General features: G+C 43.4%; 2 protein-coding genes across 2 annotated transcripts in view; both read right to left on the bottom strand.

Annotated features, from left to right (window-relative positions):
* The window catches only part of LOC147336396 (NACHT, LRR and PYD domains-containing protein 1b allele 2-like), a 198,003-nt gene that overhangs the window by 149,178 nt on the left and 29,014 nt on the right, over nt 1–19,811 (bottom strand). The window lies entirely within an intron of this gene.
* Nucleotides 13,626–19,583, bottom strand: LOC147336398 (protein NLRC3-like). Its single transcript, XM_086287099.1, has 4 exons — nt 19,070–19,583; nt 17,178–17,254; nt 15,270–17,061; nt 13,626–13,806 (listed from the first exon to the last, which is right to left on the bottom strand). Exons 1-4 carry the CDS (start codon nt 19,177–19,179, stop codon nt 13,626–13,628), a joined length of 2,160 nt encoding a protein of 719 aa, XP_086143225.1. The 5' UTR covers nt 19,180–19,583.

The following is a 19,811-nucleotide window of genomic DNA, read 5'->3' as shown; positions in this document are numbered from 1 at the left end:
CAGGTGCAACCCAACAGGCCCCAAACGTGCCTGGCAGCAAGTAAAAATGAAATATAAAAATATAGTCCAAACAGGTAAGGTGTAATTGTATTATGAGCCATAGTGCTTGGTCTGTTTGTCCGATGTAAATCAATTACAGTTAGAGGCTACATTAATTTTCTTTCTGTAAGCACTTATTGAAATTATCTGAGCACATTACAAGTACATATTTGCTTACTCTGTATGCTCAAATGTGGCCCGTTATAGCCAACAGAAAAAAAGCGGAGGCCCGAAAAACAGGTGGGGGTCCTCCACCACCACCACTCACAGAGGCTGAGCAGTTGGCCCTCAGCCAAAACAGTGGGCGCCCTGTGGCCGAAGGCATCTCTGCGGGGACATCCTCTGAGGCAATAACCCCGCAAGACACAAGTGCCTACATAAGGGGTAAATTCAAAATAATACATGATGTGCATACATCCTTTCTTCACAGTCACCTTTGCAGTGCTACTCATTCATTTGATAAACTCTTTACCATAATGGATTATTTTGTAGTGAAGTTATTTTCCGACTGATTTTGCCTTCCCTCAGTCTTGGTTGTCTTTGAGAGCATAATGACAATGAAGTGTAAGGTGCTTGGTATGTTTGTTAATTGCCATTTGGTCCCTTGTAAGTTATAAGTGACCTGTATAAACCTCATATTCTATCAGTTGATGGTGATGGTGTACTGCATCTGGTGCAGCCTCCTGTTGAGCCAGACCAACATGCAGTTGTGAGTAATACTCCACAGATTATATGAGTTTACAGTAGAACAGCAATGTTGTTTATTTCTTTACTACAGGAAAATAATGAAGAAACATTGACAGCTGTTACAGAGGAGGAAGCAACAGAGACACTTTATGAGGTTTACATCTTTTAATACTTTGTGTACAGGACATACAGGCGACCAATAAAGCCAGTTGAACAAAAAATCTGTTTATTCTTCTTTCAACATGTTGAGGTGATGGGTCAAAAGAAATGATTGTGACATATGGTGTCTCTGACTGCTCTTCCATCTTGTATGTCCGTGGGAGGGTCAGGATGTTCATGGTTTGGATCACTGCTGATGTTTGGTTCAGAAGGACAGTGTTCTCCTCTAATTGTGGCAATGTTGTGAAGAATCACACATGCCACAATAATGTCACATGCCCTTTCAGGGGTGACCCTGAGTCTTTGCAGGCACTGGAACCGGGCCTTAAGCATTCCGATAGTCATTTCAATTCTGGCTCTTGTCCTGCAATTAGCCAGATTATATCGCTGCTGTGGGCCCGGTTCAGGGTCAGGGTAAGGGGTAAGCAAATAGGGTAAACATGGATACCCCCTATCACCAAGCAAGTAGCCAGTGAACTCTCCTAAGACAGAAGGGTACACTTCAGTTCAAATGTCCCTGAAGCAATTGGTCTTTATATATTTTAAAGTATTCTCAACTCACCATGTCCAAATTTTGTGCTCAGTGTACATTCACGGAATATTTGTGAGTCATGGACAGAGCCTGGCCGCTTGGCTTCCACATTTGTGATAATGTTGGCAGCATCACATATGATCTTCACAGTGCAGAGAACACAAATTAGCATCCATTACTATAATGAAATAATTTGTTAGTTTGACATGCTACAGGGAACTATGTACCTGTACATTAATGCTGTGGAAAGACTTCCTGTTCACATAGTCTCCTTCATTTACTGAAGGAGCAATGATTGGAATGTGAGTGCCATCTGTACAGCCAATCACGCCTGGGAACCCTGAAAATAAATGTGCAATTTAAGTAGTAGTCCAAGTATCACCACATCATACATTAAGTTTTGGTCATCCTGATACCTGCAATTTTGTGGCATCTCTCTTTGATAAATCTTGTGGGTCTGTGACCGGGGAACACCACAGACGAGTACAGGAGACGTTTCAGTGCAACTGTAACATTCCTGACTGCCCGACAGACGGTAGCCTTGGAAACGTGCTCAGCGTCACCAATATTATACAGAAAGCTCCCGTTTGCAAGAAACCGAAGTGCAATACAAATAATATGCAATGAACTGAGAGCATGTCCGCGATGTGTCACATGCGTAATATATGGCCTGAGGATGTTATCCAAATAAATTATAGATTGTGCTGAGAAACGGTAACGTTCGCACAGAAAATCATCAGGAAATGATAAAATGTCCAAACGCGCTCTGATCACTCTCTCCCGGCGGAGAGCTCTGCGGAGAATTTGGGCTTCACGATCTACTGGCTCTTCAAGGAAGTGGCACGCCATGTCCGACACTTCCTACTGTCAGGTTTCCGACAAAGGGGCGGAGACAGTCAGGGTTAGTTGTAGTAAACCTGCTAGGGGGCAGGTTAGCTTCACGGAGTGTGTCGTCATAGTGACTCACTCAGGCTGCAGCTGAACTCGCTTTGTGAAACCGAAAACCCAGAGTTTTCGTTAACTCAGGGTATACTTACTCAGTTTTTCCACTAAACCGGCTTCCTGAAACAGGGCCCTGGCGTCCACATATGTGGACATCACATTTTGGGTTGTTTAGACCAAAATACTACATTTTGCTCTACAAGGGCCTGATATCCACTCACAAGGATGTTACACTGCCACTGTGCTATCGAAATTTTAGACAAATATCCTCATATGTGGCTCTCATTTTTCTCAGAAACAAAAAATGTGGTAGTTCTTTGTTTTTACATTCATCAGGTCCCAATCAGCCCAAATATCAAAGAGAAACTAAAAATGAATGCCACGGAGGAGTTTGGGTCTTAGGAGGTTAAAGATTGTGCCACTACATTCTTGTCTAGAAGATATTAAAGTGTATTTGGTGACACACAAAAGGGTAAAGTTTAAGTATAGTTTGGGTCCACACATGTCCAAACCCTGGTGTGTAGGCCTACTTAGTTTTGAGGAATTGTCATGGGACCGGGGTCTGGGTGACCCAGGGCCTGTAAGAAGTTATGGACATGTGTGTTTTTGGTGCTGCTGTCTCCTGTTTCCATGTTTGTGTATCTAGGTGTGTGTGTGGGTGTGTCAGCCAGGAGCCTGGCCACACCTGCGGAGGAGAATTACTCACACCTGCAGCTGATCAAGCCTCGTCAGAGGAGCTACTTAGGAGTGTGGTGGAGCTGTCTCCGATGCTGGATCATTGCGTAACATCACGTTAGTCTCTTGGCGAGTTAGTTAAGGTTAGTCTGCTGCATTGTGGCGTTGCTGACGGCTGCCTCTTTGTTATTCCCCAGGAGGAGTGTGGAGACGAGAGGGCAGCGAGCACGGGGTGCTCAGACACTGAGGAGCGGAGACAAAGAACACTAACACTGGCAAGAGGACATGTCAGAGTCGGGAACGCACTGGGGATTTATTGTTGTTTGGATTATTTTGCATCACTGTAAATAAACGCACTGACCTCATCAAAGAGTCCAGCATTTGGGTCCTCCTTCCCCTCATCATAGTCTGCCACGCAGGCCGTGACAGAAAAGCCCACTAAAAGAACGCCCACCAGACCAAAGCAATGGTTTTGACTTGATCAGCATTAACCCCGCCCCCTGACTTTGATGAGTGAAGCTGACAAAATGTGGGAAAGTTCAAGGGGGCCGAATACTTTTGAAAGCCACTGTAAAGTTCACTATCAGTAACATCATAGCACCACCTAGCTGTATAGCAACTCCGTCATGCTAGCTAGTAGCAGTACGAGTTATTGTAACTGACTGTAAAAAGTCAGCACAAGGAAAATAAACTGCACCTAAACTTGGTTTATATCTGACCCAGACAGACTGCAGGTCATAACTTCTTACCTGAAGTTCAGTTCACCTGACACTCGGGTCGGCGGCCGCCTCGGGTCTCTGCTCCTCCCGCCTCCCCTTTCCCTCATCCACCTGCTGCCTCTGTGGAAGCTCCGCCATAGCCACCACCAAACAACTGACTTATTTCTACACATCGACCAGCATCCGGCCAATCCACCATCTTTCATTGTTTATACCGTTACAAAAAAATAAAAAAACATCATCGGCCCATAAAAATGAAAAATCACCATCAGTATGCCCGATGGCCAGTCCAGCTATGGTCGTGCCATCAGTTAACCCTTCACGTGCCAGCTGTGACACGCGTGCCCAGGGTTGCCGACCCCTGCTCTAAAGCATCTGATTTGGATTCCTGAGATCAAATATTTTCCTTTGGCTTTGTTTTCTTCACATTTGTGGCTTTAATGTAGTGTTACATCCTGTTTGTTTGCTTCCATCTGTATACATGTCCAGATTCACTGTTATGTTTCTATTCTTACATTGCTGTGTGATCACTGTTCCCTCTGCTGACTGATGTGACCTTTTGTATCTCACACTGATACTTGTCATATTTGTATCTGCGCCTAAAAGATAAAAAGTTTTCCACGCTAAAACACAGCTCCACCTCCTGCAGTTCTCCCTCTGAACCACTAGATGTCTCTGTTATCTAAATGAAGACGTGCAGCACAGCAACCACAGCAGCGCTCAGATCACACGTGTCCTGTTATTATGTATAAAAGCATGAAACAGGTGAGACAGGTGGGATCAATATTAATGTTGTGGAAATATATGAAAAAGCAACAGAAGAGTGAAAACATTTCGTGTTTCTAGAAAGATCTTTCAGCTCATAGCTGCTCACAGACTGTATTTACAAGTGACAAACTGCAACTCTACAGTACATCTACAGTATATATCAAATATATTCTGTATTCAAATCTATTGAGTGATGTTTGAAAGTCTTTCCAGCTGAGTTTGATCCAGGAGGGTCTGAAGCCAGAGTCAGACAGAGACTGTGCAGAGACTGTAGAAGGACAGAGCAGCAGCAGAGCAGTCCAGATACACTGATGATCCTCTGTCAGATCCAGAGGGACACACAGGGATGATGCTGGACTCTACATTGTGTCTGACAGTGGAGCTGTTCTCAGAGCAGTTCACTCTGCAGCACTGACAGTCATCTGCACTTCTTCTCATTCCTCTGTCAGTCACTGCTGGATGAAGCTCTCCTCTCCACCTCCCAGTAACATGGCCCAGTCAGAGCGTCTCTACACACAAGCTGCTGCTGCTTCAACCTCTCTGGATCATCAGGACACAGCTCCTCCTCTCTCAGCACACACACCGTCCTGTTTACCATCATATCCTCCACCTGCAGAGAGAAGAAGGAAGAGCAGAGGAGATAAACGAGTGTTTCCAGAGGCTCTTCATCAGCTGTCAGTCAGTGATGCAGCACATCCAGTATAAAGAGCAGCAGGGACTTCAGTGCTGGGACTGTACTAGGACTCATTGTTGCTTCACTTTTTCTAATCTTTGGATTTTTATTGAAGTTGATGAAAATGTTTTTCCCTCCTAGTTTGAGTTTGGACTTTCATTCATTAGAAGAACCTTGGTGTGTCCACTCTGAGCTCTGTAGGAACCCCAACAACAAGCCCAACAATCCAGATGGACGGTTCCAGCTGTTAACTGGAGGAATTCCATCCAAACATCTGCTCTCACTAAATTCTTCCTCACCTACAGACTGTGTTCTTCACTGCTTTAAACTTGGAAATGAATGCAGTCATTGGTCTGCGTGCTGCTTTGTTCAGAGAGCTGATTGGCTGTTGACAGTGTTTGATCTGAGCGTGTCAGCCGTTACTATGGTGACCATAAAGGTCAGAAACAGGAAGTGTTTGTGTCCAATCCTGAAGCCTGTCACCATTCTCCTCTCACAGCTTCACTGAGAAGCTGCAGCTTTACAGGAAACACTGGATCTTTGTTTCATACTGACTGTGTTTAGTACAATACTGCTGACACCACCCACTCACTCCATCACTCTACTTACTCCAGAGTCTCCAGTCTGTAGTCTGGACTCTGCTGAAGATCAGACAGCTGCTTCACATCTGGATCCTTCAGGTTGTTTCCCCACAGCTCCAGCTCTCTCAGATGGGAGGGGTTGGACTTCAGTGCTGCTGCCAGATAATCACAGTTGATCTCTGACAAACCACAGTAACTCAATCTGTATAAAGAATGAAAGATGTAAGTTTATTAGACAAAGTGTGAGCTTGAAATCATTCAGTGTTTCATCATCTGTTCAGAGCTGAAGAAGGTTCAGAATGTAGAAGTTTAGAAAATGGAAACTCCAAACAGCTGAAGCCAACAGGAAGCAGCTTCAAACAGGAAACTGTGCAGAGTTTCAGACTATATGTCCTGATGCAGCCAGTTGGATTTTGGAGATTTGAATCTCTGTTCTGTGACTAAGTCCTTGAATCATTTCTTCCAGTTGGTCCAACAAGACAGACTAAGTGTTGGACATGTGTTGTGGCTCCATTATGGGAGCTTCTAAATGTGATGTGATGGCCCCTCTGGGTCTGTCAGGTCACAGCACTGAAGAGAGCTCAAACTGGGCACACAGTTGTTCCAGTCTGGACCAAAGACTCTATACTGGGACTGAGGGACTGCTTTGACTGCACCCACTGGGACTTTTTAAAGGCTCATGTTCTCACTTAGATCATCGATTTCTACTTACATTTCTTTCTGGGAAAAATGGGGATTACTTTGGAAACAGGAAGTATTTTCCCCAATAAGCAGCCCTGGATTAGTAAATCACTCCAACATGTTCTCAGGCAGAAGAAGCTGTCTTGTTATGAGGGAGAGAAGAAAAAGATTGAGGCACAGAAACTTGTTGAAAGAGAGATAAAGCAGCTAAAATCAGGTGTAAAAGTAAAGCAGAGGATTAGCTGAATAAAGGACACTCAAGGCTGGCTTGGAAAGGAATGAAGTCCATGGTGGGGATGCAGAACAAGGAGCAAAGATGAATGTGATGCTGAATCAGCAGAAGACTTGGACTCATTGGATTCCAGCTTTGATATCATTGATTTCAATGAAGAGCTTTGTGATTGTAGCAAAGGGCTGGTAGCTCTGAGAGTCCCACTGATGAGGTGTTTGTGTGGAAATCTCTTAGTGGGACCAAAGAGAGAAAAAGCCCTGGTCCTGATGCTGTGGGAGGGAAATGATTGAAGTGTGCTGTGAGGAACTGACTGGGAGATTTTCACACATTTTCCAGTCCTCCTTGGAACAACAGGAAGTTCCCAGCATATGGAAACAAAGGTTAAGTGTCCTATGGCACTCAGTGATGATGGTGCTGTGGCCCCACCACCTCCACCTCTTTGTAAAGGAACTAACTGTAATCTGAAGCTTCGAATGGAACTAAGACTTCCTCCACTAGGTGGCAGTGTCTGATGAGAAAGTGTTAGTGGAGCTGGCCTGGAGTCAGAAACAGGAAGATGCAGGATTTGGGCTGAAATGGGGAAAAGTGGTTGGCACTAGTGCCTTAAAGCAAGAAGGTTGTAGGTTGAAGCTTGTTGGCCTTTCTGTGGAGGTTGGATGTTCTCCCACAGTCCAATGAAATGCTGCTTAGGTTCATTGGTGCTTCTAAATTGGCTGTAGGTGTGGATGTGAGAGAGTGCTTCTCTGTCTCTCTCTGTTGGCACTGTGATGGACTGCTCACCTGTGCAGGTGGACCACGCCTCTTGCCCTATGACAGCTAGGGCACAGGCTGCAGCCCTGTGAGCCTAAGCTGAATAAACAGTTAGCAAAAATGATCCATAGATGGCCTGAAATCCCCCAGTTAGCAGTTTGGTAGATAGCTATGACATGCTAATCCCATCCAGCAGCTGTATTCTACCTGTAAGCTGATCCCTGCTGAGCCAAAGCACTTTTTCATATACAAATTACAACCTTTAATAGAAACCTATTGGTCAGCATCTTATTAGCCTGCTGTTAGCTTCATTCCACAGAAAACTGAGAGAAACTAACAGAGTTGATAAAGAATAAAGAGAAATGTGCTGATTTAAAGCCTTTGAAGTGCTTCAGATGATCTCTGTCCACTTCTGTCCACTCATTCATTCATGTAAGCTTTCTAATGCAGCTTTGATCTTCACAGTCTGCTTCATGAAACTCATTCTAACCCTGAATGTCAGAGTGTTCCTCCTTCTCTTTCCCATCATTCATGCTGGCAGTGGAGGAGATTTGGATGTTGGACTGTGTTTTGGATGATGTGTGTATGTTTGTGTTGGACTGCTGTCTGTAAAGCAAACGCACATTTTGCTTTGGATTTCAGTGTCAGACAGACTTTAAGGTGGAATGAAGAGTTGGAGAGTTTCACAGTGAATTATCCAGTGGAGGATTTTTCTTCTTCTTTGAAGGTTTGAAATGTGAACATTGTTCTGCTGCAGTCAATGGACTAAACCAGAGAAGAAGAAAACAGACTTTACCATGAAGATCCTCAGTGTGGATCAGTATAATATCAGCCTGATGTCTGCAGTTTAGTGTCAGCACAACTTTCACATCATATTCATCTCAGCACAACTAAAACATGCTGACTGACCCCAGAGTTTCAAGTCCACATCCTGGACTCTCCAGGAAACCACACAGATGCTTCACTCCTGAATCCTGCAGCTTGTTGTTGTAGCTCAGGTCCAGCTGTCTCAGATGGGAGGGGTTGGACTTCAGTGCTGCTGCCAGATAATCACAGCTGATCTCTGACAAACCACAGTCCCTCAATCTGTATAAAGAATGAAAGATGTAAGTTTATTAGACAAAGTGTGAGCTTGAAATCATTCAGTGTTTCATCATCTGTTCAGAGCTGAAGAAGGTTCAGAATGTAGAAGTTTAGAAAATGGAAACTCCAAACAGCTGACAGAGTTCATACGCCTTTGTCAGGGTCAAATTCAAGCAAGACCATGTGAAAATTAAAACACATCATCCTAGGTGAACTTAAACACCTTTGTTCCCCTTTTGTTAAGACATAGAAAAGTACACCACACAAAAATACTGCAAAAGGAAACGGTCGCCTTATATACATAGTGTATAAACTCAAAATGCACATTTCACTTCAAATTAAGATTAAGGCTTTGAACAGATCACATAGTTCAGTTCAACATATAAGACTTTAAGAATGCACAAGCATCTACTTAAAATCTATTTAATTTATCATCCATGATATTATTTTGTACAATTCCAATGTATTTTGTTCATCTCCCTTAAATAAACAGGCAGTCTTAAAGTATGAAATATTCATATACAAACACATATAAATGTGTGTACTGTCTCAGTGGCTGATAGTACCCCACAGGCCTCAGTGTGAGCTTGAAGACATTTATAATGTTTAAGTAGTTTAATGTGCAGGTGCTGACGATAAACACATTTTGAATGAAAGCCGGGGAACTTTGGTAGCACAGAAACAAGTGGCTATTCTTTGTGACTATATGGATCACTCACAATACCATTATTTCACACAAAGGCACCAAATTAATACTCAAAAAAGCTGCAGCAATACACACAAATATAAACAGTACTTGGTGACAACTTTGCTTTTAGCCTTTAACCCTTCTTGACTACTTTTGATGTGGCCTCTATATTTTACCTTTAAAAACAGTTTATCTGTTATTTTCTCATTTTGACCAACTGTATCAGCACAATTTATCTAAATTCAGACAAAATTTAAATTACAAGTAGAAAGTGATATTTTGACTGTAAAAACCACACACATGTTTAACGAATCATCTTCATAACTTGAAATGCAAATAGAGATTGTACACTTTTAAAAATACGCACACGTTTTGCAAACAACAAAGTTATATGGTACTATTTACCAAAAAATGCAGCCAAGGCTCAGACGTTTTTCATATAATCATTTCAAACTATTTACAGAACAATCAGGTGTCAAACAATAGTTTGTGTCACTCTAACACATATGAGAACAGCACAGGGATAAACCTGCAGGTCTGACAGCAGGTGTGTCACTCAGCGTTTACACTGCAATCTGCCTTTGTTGGCTTTAAGGCAGCAACTGTGACGATCACTAGTAGAACTGACACACAAAACAAAACAACAGCTACACACTAAATACACAAGACAACAAACTAACTTGAGACCAAACACGGTAAACGTCACAAATCTCTCACGTATCAAAACTCTCTCTCTCTTTCGCTCACTCGCTCTCTCTTGCCGGTCACTCCTAAAACTTCCCCCTTTTGCTAAACAACCAAATGTCATGTTTCCATATCATTTTTGATTGGTCGACATGGTACATTTTCCCACCTATAGGGCTTTGGAGCGTGATGTCACGGGAGATGGGCCATGCCCCCTTCCGCCATGACAGTAGGCCAGCCAAAGGATACCATTTCAGCTATGGATCGTACGTGTTGTGTTGTCGGTTGCAACGTTAGATCACACGATCGTGAAGGCAAGAAGCTGGATAACGGGCTCTCTTTTCATCGTTTTCCATCCTGGAGGCAACGTGAGGGATCCCATGTATCCGATATTACTAAACAAAGACGTCAGGCTTGGATTGCAGCGGTGAGACGAGGGGATATCGAGTTCTCTGCAATCCCCAGCTTTTTGTTGGTTTGCTCACGGCATTTTCTTTCCGGTGAGTTCTAAATTAATTCATATCACTCTTGAAAGGCTTTTAGTGTTATTTTCAACGTGCTGAGGTCATAGATAATGAGATAAAACATGCTAATGTGTGATGCTGCAGAACCACATCATGTCGACTGAGTAGCTTATGATTTGGCATTATTGCAGGCAAACCAGCATATGAAATGGATGTAACAAATCCAGACTGGGCACCAACACTGCACATGGGGCATGACGACATACCTGTATCAGACTCGGACCGGCACTCAAGGCGTACGCAACGGAAGCGAAAAAGAGCACCCATCGGAGGTAAACAACCCCCCCCCCCCTCTAAAAACATACTAAATTGCTATCACTGTACACTAATCCGCACATAACTTCCAGATGAATCACACACCTGTCATTGGAATATTGGTGTACATTTACCTTATGTCTAATTTTATCTTACAGGCTTTCGTTATGCAGCTGCAGAGTCTGAAGGTGTGCCCCGTGCAGAAGTGATTGATGAAGATCTGACAGAAGACCAACAGCAAAATCACAATGTCATGGAGGCAGTGGACAGCAGTTGTGTTGGACAAGTGGAGGTTGAGGTACCAGCTGCAAATGTGGATATACTGAAGAAATGTAAACCTTTTAAAATGATGACAGATTACAAACTCTCAGCTGTGTCTGTAATCAAACCTCTGTAACTTTGCTTCACTTCAGCAGCATCAGCTCATGTTCACATGTTGATTCATGGTTTGCTTCAGTTTTTGATGGACTGCAGAATATTTTGAAGGTTATCTGCTATAAAAAGCCAGAACAGGAAAATCTGCTTCATGTGTTTCTGTTTGATCCTCAGTGACTTTGACACAAAGGCCTCTGCTGTGATGATCACACCTCTGATCAAGTCTCACAGTGTCAGCTTTGTTTTTATACATATGGATATGTGCTGATAAATGATCAGAGTTATAATATTTCCCACTGTCTGCTGTGTGCCGTGACCTTTGACCTGCTAAAGACAGTCAGCTGTGGATTATTCATTGTTGTGTCTGATACTTAGAACTGTGAGGAAGAACACTACACAGTTAATCAGGGTCCCCTCTCTCTGAATCAGGGAAGGTGGGCAGGCCGCGTGTGGGCCGCGGGCCATAAGTTGAGTCTCACTGTTTGAAATGTGAACATTGTTCTGCTGCAGTCAATGGACTAAACCAGAGAAGAAGAAAACAGACTTTACCATGAAGATCCTCAGTGTGGATCAGTATAATATCAGCCTGATGTCTGCAGTTTAGTGTCAGCACAACTTTCACATCATATTCATCTCAGCACAACTAAAACATGCTGACTGACCTCAGAGTTTCAAGTCCACATCCTGGACTCTCCAGGAAACCACACAGATGCTTCACTCCTGAATCCTGCAGCTTGTTGTTCCAGCTCAGGTCCAGCTGTCTCAGATGGGAGGGGTTGGACTTCAGTGCTGCTGCCAGATAATCACAGCTGATCTCTGACAAACCACAGCGACTCAATCTGTATAAAGAATGAAAGATGTAAGTTTATTAGACAAAGTGTGAGCTTGAAATCATTCAGTGTTTCATCATCTGTTCAGAGCTGAAGAAGGTTCAGAATGTAGAAGTTTAGAAAATGGAAACTCCAAACAGCTGAAGCCAACAGGAAGCAGCTTCAAACAAACACAACAAGAGAAAAAACTCTGAATGTTTCACATTAAAGTCGTACATTTATCATAAAAACAGGACAAAGACTTGAAAAAGTCGTGTTTTTCCTTCCAGGAACCACAAGGCTTCACTTTTAAAGGTGAAGTGTGAAAGAAATGGACATATTTGAAGTCCAACACCTTTTTCCAGTCACATTATTAAAGCAGACAAACTACAAGCTCATTTTCATTCCAACAAGTCATCTTCTGACCTGGACTAACAACACTGGTCTCTATGTGCAGCTGGCTGTGAGACCAGTGCTCAGGGAGCGTCTACAAAGTGCAACACTGAAAGAACATCACACACTCATTTGCTTCCATCATCCAACCTGAAGAGGAAACAGAGACGCCTCCCTTTCAAAGTAAAAGCTGCTCCTTTTGGACACAGTATCAAAGAAAGTCTACAGTATAACATAGAAAAGACAGAACAAAGTTTTGGTTTTTTTAAATTGTGCAGAAATGAAACTACACTAAGCTCAATTATGTGACAGACATTTCATCCCATGTCAGTTTGGCCTGATCCTGGGCCGGATTATCCAGCACACACTCTGACCACAGGCCCAGGGGCCACGCACAGCTGGGCTCCATCCAAGAGACAGGAAACAAACCAACACAATAATAAAAAGCACCATGTGATCTTCTTACATCTTCAAGACAAACATAGTAAAAACATGAGCATATTTGTTTCCTGATAAAATGATGTGACAGGTAGAACAGAGTAAAGTGGTGGTGTTACAGCCTTTCTCCCCTCTGCTGCCGAGGCTGTTAGTCTCTCCCAAACTCAGCTACAGGACTTCCAAATGAATGAAAGCAGCAGAAGTGGCTTTACAAATGAAAGAGGAAGAGGAGAAGAAGAGGAGAGGGAGGCCACCCTGACCATCACTCCAGCTGAAAACATCACACTTCCATTAAAGTTGGTGAGGAAATGTTGAGCAGGATGAGCTGCTGGCTAATCTGGAGGCTGTAGCAGCAGCTCACAGTCACAGTGGATTTCCACTCATGAAAAAGCTCTGGCTGCTTCATTTCTCATCTCATATCAGAGACTTTAATGCTTCACTGAAGCTGTACTGTGATGCTTCCATATCCCAGTGAGGCCTCCATAATGATTTCAGCCGTTCTGTACACACACTGTGTGCCCTGTATGGCTCAAAGTCTCTGCAGCCTGTTTTTATCTGCTATCATCAGATCTTCATCATCCTCATTCACATCCCAAACACACTCTACAGCCTCATCAGCACTGACTTCATCTTCACTGACTGATGGAGCACAACATGAACCTGTGGAGGCTGAAACACTGTCCTGTCAAACATCTCCCCGTCACCACTCCACTTCTGTCAGCCTTTAAATGAACCCTGCTCAAGTCTGTCACTTCTGTTTGGAGCCAAAAGGAAAAACTGTTGTTCAGTCGTTTGGAAAGACAACATTTCTGAAAGCACTCAAACTTCTTCACATTTGTCTTCAGACACATCCTGAACATTTAGGAACTAAAGAAAGTTTCAAACATCAATCAAAGACCTGAAATATAGAAAAACAACAACAGCTGCAGTCAGTGAACTCACCTCAGAGTCTGCAGTCGACAGTTTGGACTCTCCAGTCCAGCACACAGAAGCTTCACTGCTGAATCCTGCAGGTTGGTGTTGTTACTCAGGTCCAGCTCTGTCAGATGGGAGGGGTTGGACTTCAGAGCTGAGGCCACAACTTCACAGTGAGACTCTGAGAGTAGACAGTGAGTCAGTCTGTGATGATAGAAAATATAAAATGTGTTATTATAAAAGCAGAAAATCTGCATTATAAACACAGACTGAATGTATATGAAGACAAAACAGAGTGAGGTCATAATCTGATGAATCTGCTCTTCACATCTGTGCTTCAGCTCCTCTTACTGTGTTTGACATGACACAACGATTGAGTCTCTCTCAGACCTGCAGACTTTTAATGAGAATCTTTGTTTGGCTTTAATCTGCAGATGAAGGAGGAAGATGGTGTCACATTTAGGCTTCCATAATGTCCACAGTCTGTCACTGAGATCTGATCCAGAGTCAGAGTGAAGACACACATTTGGACTGTTTCCTGTTTTGACTCCAGAACATTTTGAATGAGTTCAGCTCAGTGAAGAGTTCCAGCTGGAAAGATGATCTCTGTTTGCTACCTGCTGTCAGGTACGACTGTTCACATCCACACGCAGGAAAAACCTGCTGACTGTTACCAAACGGAGCAGAAATCTCATCACTGGACAATAATGATGAATGAACTCAGAGCTGCTGATATCAGATCTGATTTCAGGGGAACTAAACACAGAATGATTGGCTCATTTTAGCTTTCTGAGCCATTATCTGCTGGTGTGTCGCTAGTTGGCAGAAAATGATTTGTATTCCTGTTCAGGGCTTCAGTGTTTATGAGTCCAGATCCAGGTGACAGCAAGTCAAAATGATGTTACCTGTCTGTGTCCAGCAGCAGCCTGTATTCACTTTGAATATTGTTATAACCTGACCTGGACCTGAGTGACGTACAAAGACAGAGAGGGAGAGAAAGGAGAGAGAGGATGGAGACAGCAAAGAGAGAGCAAACACAAACAGGTGAGAGTGGACAGGTGACCAAGGTCAGCAACCAATCAGAGAGCTTCTGTTTGACCCACAGTCACTGATGATGACTGCACATAACCAAGCAGTGTGTTACTCTGATATCAAATATGGATCCTGCTCTTATAATAATGATCATCAGATGATATTATTGTGTTATTTTGTAGCTGAATACGATGTTTGTGTGATTATCAGTGAAAGAAGCAGTGAGGAGGATGGAGAGAGAGAGAGGACAGAGGCTGAAGTTAGAAACACTAAAAGGATTTTTCATGGATTTCATGGATGATTTGAGTGATTTCCAGCAGGACACTTAAACATGTCAGTGGACGTCCTAAAGAACATATTCACTGATATGAAACGTGTCATTGAACAGGATTAATATCAGTGGAAACATGGTGGAAACAGCTGTGACTGCATGGATGTGACACACTTCAAATCTGTTCTCCACTCTTGGATTTGGGATCCATGGAGCTGCTGCTGAGTCTGTACAATAAAGGAATGGTGTGGAAGGTTGCAGCGTACGGACACAAACACTTTGTGGTTACAATCTGATTTTATTTTCAACATTAAACTACTAACCTACACTGATCAATGATGTTAATGATCACATCTGGACTCACCCAGCCTTTCTGCAGTTCCTCACAGCTGGAATCAGTCTCTGTCGTCCCTGCTTTGATGCTTTGTACTTCTGCAGGTCCAACTCATCCAGAACCTCCTCTGACATCTGCAGCATGAAGGCCAGAGCTGAGCACTGGATCTCAGAGAGTTTCTTCTCTGATCTGTTCTCTGACTTCAGGAACTCTTGGATCTCCTGAAATAATGAGAGGTGGTTCATCTCCATCAGACAGTGGAAGATGTTGATGCTTCTGTCAGGAGAGATTTCATCACTGTTCATCTCCTTCAGGTTGTTGATGACTCTCTGGATGGTTCCTGGACTGATCTCTGTCTGACCCAGCAGACCTACTAAGAGTCTCTGGTTGGACTCCAGACAGAGGCCATGAAGGAAGCGAACAAACAGGTCCAGGTGGCCATTTTTACTCTGGAGGGATTTATACATGGCTCGTTTAAGGAAATCATCCAGAGAGTAGTCGTTGTAGTCTTTTCCCAAAAAGTTCTTCAGCACCTTTGTCTTCCTGTTGGTGTGACAGTGGAACATGTAGACAGCAGCCAGAAACTCCTGAATGCTCAGATGAACAAAGCAGTAGACTGGTTTCTGGAAGATCACACACTCTCTTTTGAAGATCTCTGTACAAACTCCTGAGTACACCGAGGCCTCTGTCACATCCAGACCACACTGCTCCAGGTCTTCTTGGTAGAACATGATGTTTCCTTTCTCCAGATGTTCAAACGCCAGCCTCCCCAGCTTCAGAAGAACTTCCCTGTCAGCCTCCGTCAGCTCCTGTGGACTCGTCTCATGTCCCTCATGGTACTTGTTCTTCTTCCTCTTTGTCTGAACCAGCAGGAAGTGTGAGTACATGTCAGTCAGGGTCTTGGGCAGCTCTCCTCTCTGCTCTGTAGTCAACATGTGCTCCAGAACTGTAGCAGTGATCCAGCAGAAGACTGGGATACTACACATGATGTGGAGGCTCCTGGATGTCTTCATGTGGGAGATGATTCTGCTGGACAGCTCTTCATCACTGAATCTCCTCCTGAAGTACTCCTCCTTCTGGGCGTCAGTGAAGCCTCGTACTTCTGTTAGCCTGTCAACACATGTAGGAGGGATCTGATTGGCTGCTGCGGGTCGGGAAGTTATCCAGATGAGAGCCGAGGGAAGCAGATTCCCCTGGATGAGGTTTGTCAGCAGCTGGCTGACTGATGACTTCTGTGTGACATCAGACAGCAGCTTCCTGTTGGTGAAATCCAATGAAAGTCTGCTTTCATCCAGGCCGTCAAAGATGAACAAAAGCTGAGAGACAGCCAGCTTCTCTGCTGTGACCTTCTGTAATGTTGGATGGAAAACATGGAGCAGCTCCAGAAGACTGTACTGCTCATCTCTGATCAGGTTCAGCTCCCTGAATGAAAGCAGAACCACCACACTGACATGTTGGTTCTCCGAGCCCTCTGCCCAGTCCAGAGTGAACTTCTGCACTGAGAAGGTTTTTCCAACACCAGCCACGCCGTTGGTCAGAACCACTCTGACGGGTCTCTGTTGGTCAGGTAAGGCTTTAAAGATGTCCTGGCACCTGATTGGAGCGTCATGGAGGGCGTCCATCTTGGAAGCTGTCTCCAGCTGCCTCACCTCATGTTGGGTATGAACCTCTTCACTCTGTCCCTCTGTGATGTAGAGCTCAGTGTAGATCCTGTTGAGGAGGGTTCTACTTCCTGTTTCATCACTTCCTTCAGTCACACGTTCACATCTCCTCCTCAGACTGATCTTATGTTCATCTAAAACCTCCTGCAGACCAACATCTGCTGAAAGAAAGAAAAACAATGAGACTAAAGAGAAAGAAAACTCTTCAATGTCTGAACAACACAAGAAGTCCAGTTTTCAGAAATGAGTCCATCAGCAGACAGATGTTCAGTCTTACTTTGTACACAGCTGCTCTGACTGGCTGTCTGCAGTCCAGCTCTGCTTCTGGATCTTTCTCCACACTGTGCAGAAGCTCTGATGGTGACACAGAAAAGTCACAGTGGAGATACTTCTGTCCACCTTTGATTAGACTCATTATAAAAAGGAAAACAAAGTTTGAACACAGTCATGTTTCCAGTTCACTGACTTACATTTATTCCATGGACACTCACTCTAACCTGAAGCACAGCTACAACCCAACATTGTTGAGGCCTCATCTCCTCCTTTCCTGACTGTAGAGGTTAAATATGCAACAACCAACAATTAAAAGAATTTGGTTCATTTCAAAGAAATTCACACGGTGACCAAGTAAAGTAACCGTAGTAAAGGAGACAACATCCCGTTGATGGTGGGATTATTTGAAAGATTTGCTTTAGTCACGTCACCAAATGCAGTTGAACCACCCGTGGATCCATGTTTGACCATTCTACCACTCTGAGCTCTGCTTTTGAATCATTTTATTATTATCATCATTCATTTATTCATTCTTTGGAGGGGGGCTATTTCCTAATGCCGCCCTAATAAGCTGATGTTCAAGGGGAAATATAACAGAAACTCTTTCAGTGTTATTCATTAATAAATTAACAGATAAACTGTGAAGAAGAAAAAACTGAGATTTAAAGGAGAGAGTGAGAAACTTGATCATCCATCCTCATAATACATGTTTATCAGTATCTGCTGTGACCATACTGCAGTAATAACTACAAGTCTACATTTCTGTGACTGTTGATCAATCACAGCAGGAATCTGAGCTCATCTCTGCACACAGAGCAGCTTCAGCTCTGGGATAAACTGCTCGCTTCACGTCCTTCTCAGCTCACAGACACTCATCCTGATATTTTCCTTTAACATTTGATGGTATAATTCATCTGAGTTTACACTTTATCTGCACAAATACAGAAAAACAGACCCAAACACCAGAAACCATCAGTTTCACCATGTAGAATATATTGTTGTTTCCTTGCTTTTAATTCAGAGAAAAACTCTGATTTGGATTTTCTCTGTTCTCTTTGCCACAGCCCATCCCAGCAGCAGCTGAAGCAGCTGACTGTCACAACACTGAATAACACTTTAGGAGGAATTTCAGAGGTCAGTAAAGCTCCAGGTTCAACATCAGTTAATTAATCATAGTTCATCATAAATGTTAACCTGGCTGGCACACATGTTAATGTTATCCATTTAAATATTAGCAGTTAGCTGAGGCCACAAGAAGAAGAGGCCCTAGAAGAACAATGGATGATAAGATTAGATTTCCAAGACTAGGCAGAGACGTGTTTTCCTTTACTGTCTCTCACAGAGGAGGGAGCAGATACCAGACGAGGCCACGGAGGTACGGGGAGGATTCGCAGCAGACAGCAAGACTGCCACGTCCATGCGAGAGAGCGATGGCTACGATAATCTCTGTTTTTGTCTCCCTATATAATGTTGTACAGCCCATGTGAGGGTTATCCTCTCTGTGAACCAGATGCTTGATTTCACACAGAGGTCCACCAACTGAATTTGATCAGTTATGGAACGATTTACCTCGACAGGCTCCTTCACTCGCTGCTTTTAAACCTCCTTTAAAACACACTTTTACTCCCTGACCTTTGACCCAGTGTGACATGTTGACTCACTACCTCAGACAGCTTAAAAATAGTCTTTTTGTTTTTTGGTGCTGCCGAAAAGAACCGTAAAATATCTGTCCTATATACAGTTATGTTCATATATTTTTGTGCTACATCAGGAAACTCAAAAACATAGTTTGTAATATTTTAATCCTTATTTTTAAAACTGTTTTTGTCATTTTTCTTCTCCCATTGCATCAAAATCATTATTTACACTGAATAAATGAGTCAGCAGCTCTCTTACATTGTTGCTGCAGGTTCATTACTGAAGTCTGGAGGGTTATCATTGGACCGGTCACTCCTCACAGACACACAGCTGGATGCTGCAGATCCTGCTCCATCCTCTTCCTCCATCTTCTTGATGTCAGGGTGGAGTTAGTCTGAGAGGCAAACACACACACTCAGAGGTGCTGTTGTACTGGAAGCATCACACTGACGGGTTTCTAAAGTTCTCATTGATCATTTCATGGAGTTTCTGTGGTAAACACTGTCCTGTGACGTATGTGTTATGGTGAGGGTCATGAGGGCTAACCAGCCCCACTCCTTACTCCTCATATTTCAGCCTGAAGCACAATAACAGCCTAAACCTAACCAGGAGGCTGTAACCTCAAAGGGACTTCATGGTTAGAAATAAAGGTTCAATGAAATGAAGCAGATCATAAAAACATGAGTTCCAACTTTAAAAGAAGCATCCACACGATGACGGCACAGCAGAGGAGCACTTTCTCTAACACACTGATTCAGTTCCACTGACACAAGGACACACACAGGAAGGCACACACACACAAGCCTTTATAAGAAACAACACAATCATCTGCGCTTGACTTGTCAATCCAAGTCCTTAGCCCATGAGCCCGCGGTATCAGACCACAGATATTCCCTTACTTTGAAAAAATAAAGCCAGTTTTCAGAACAGACCTGATGTTTGTGCTACAGCCTGTTTACCAATATAATTGTTATGATATTTTGATACCACGGTAAGCATT

Source organism: Aulonocara sp. 'chitande type north' Nkhata Bay, linkage group LG3, assembly GCF_057382095.1.
Source record: "Aulonocara sp. 'chitande type north' Nkhata Bay isolate Kocher_YH1m ecotype deep benthic linkage group LG3, A_spYH_male_GT1.1, whole genome shotgun sequence".
Taxonomy (NCBI): Eukaryota; Metazoa; Chordata; class Actinopteri; order Cichliformes; family Cichlidae; genus Aulonocara; species Aulonocara sp. 'chitande type north' Nkhata Bay.
Note: the sequence above shows the minus strand (reverse complement) of the source record. Positions and strands in the feature narration are given on the sequence as shown.